At 70.7% G+C, this 1,002-nt stretch overlaps 1 protein-coding gene across 1 annotated transcript in view; it reads left to right on the top strand.

The window, feature by feature from the left end:
• Nucleotides 1-1,002, top strand: part of LOC101635973 (chromodomain-helicase-DNA-binding protein 5) — a 20,341-nt gene that overhangs the window by 15,174 nt on the left and 4,165 nt on the right. The window contains exon 18 of the mRNA XM_012722048.1: nucleotides 38-223. Coding sequence (XP_012577502.1) covers nucleotides 38-223 — 186 coding nt within the window. The remainder of the gene's footprint in view (nucleotides 1-37; nucleotides 224-1,002) is intronic.

The raw sequence follows: 1,002 nt of genomic DNA, 5'->3' as shown, positions 1-1,002 counted from the left end.
CGCAGGCCCCGCGCCGCCGCGGAGAAGCGCCCTGGAGGCTGCTGTGGCCCTGGGTGCCAGCCGCTGTCCCCTGCCCGGCAGGAAATACTACAAGTTCATCCTGACCCGCAACTTCGAGGCGCTCAACTCCAAGGGCGGCGGGAACCAGGTGTCGCTGCTCAACATCATGATGGACCTGAAGAAGTGCTGCAACCACCCCTACCTCTTCCCCGTGGCCGCCGTGGTGGGTCCCGTGCTGACGCCACGCGCCTGTGGCCCCGTGGCCCCGGCCGGCGTGGCAGGGCTGGGTGTGCCCAGTGCTGAGGCCGAGGGCCTGGAGGTGGTGCGGGCCCGTCACTCGGCAGCTCCTGGGCCACCCTGTTGTGACCCAGAGTCACGGGGGGGCTCAGGCAGGCCACGGCCTGCCCCCCTCAGCCACGGCTAGGGCTGAGCTGACTTCACCCGTCGCCGGTGCAGGGCTTGCAGGGATGTTGGGGTGCTGGTCTGGTGAGAGGAGGTAGCAGTCAGACACTCGCTTGCCCGTGGCCTCAGGGGCTCCTGAGCGTTCCTGCCCCTCTGAGCCTCAGTTTCCCCTCCACGCGAGGACAGGGATGCACCGCGGGAGGGACGGAGGGGAGAGCGAGCCCCGGGGCCACCGCTGTGCCGCCCCCTCGCCCCAGCCCTGCGCCGACAGGAACACTGCAGAGAGGCATGGGAGGCATGCCTGGCACTGCCAGATTCGGGCACCCCCAGATCGCTCGCGACTCGGGGTGGCAGAGCCCCACCGACTTGCCCAGTGGGGTGCCGGGCCCGCCTTGCCTGGAGTAGTGTGCCACGGGTGGGCTGAGCTGCTGCGCGGAGGGCTGCTTAGCTGGGCGTGGTCTGTTGCCGGGGGCTGTGACGGGGGCCTGGGGGGCTGTGACTGGGGTCCTGGGGGGCTGTGACTGGGGTCCGCGGGGCTGTGACTGGGTTCAGGGGCTGTGACGGGGGTGTGGGGGCTGTTGGAGGTCCCGGGGCTGTGAC

Source organism: Condylura cristata, unplaced genomic scaffold (assembly GCF_000260355.1).
Source record: "Condylura cristata isolate star-nosed mole 26May11 unplaced genomic scaffold, ConCri1.0 scaffold00008, whole genome shotgun sequence".
In the NCBI taxonomy this organism is placed as follows: Eukaryota; Metazoa; Chordata; class Mammalia; order Eulipotyphla; family Talpidae; genus Condylura; species Condylura cristata.
This window is presented reverse-complemented; position numbering and strand designations above follow the sequence as displayed.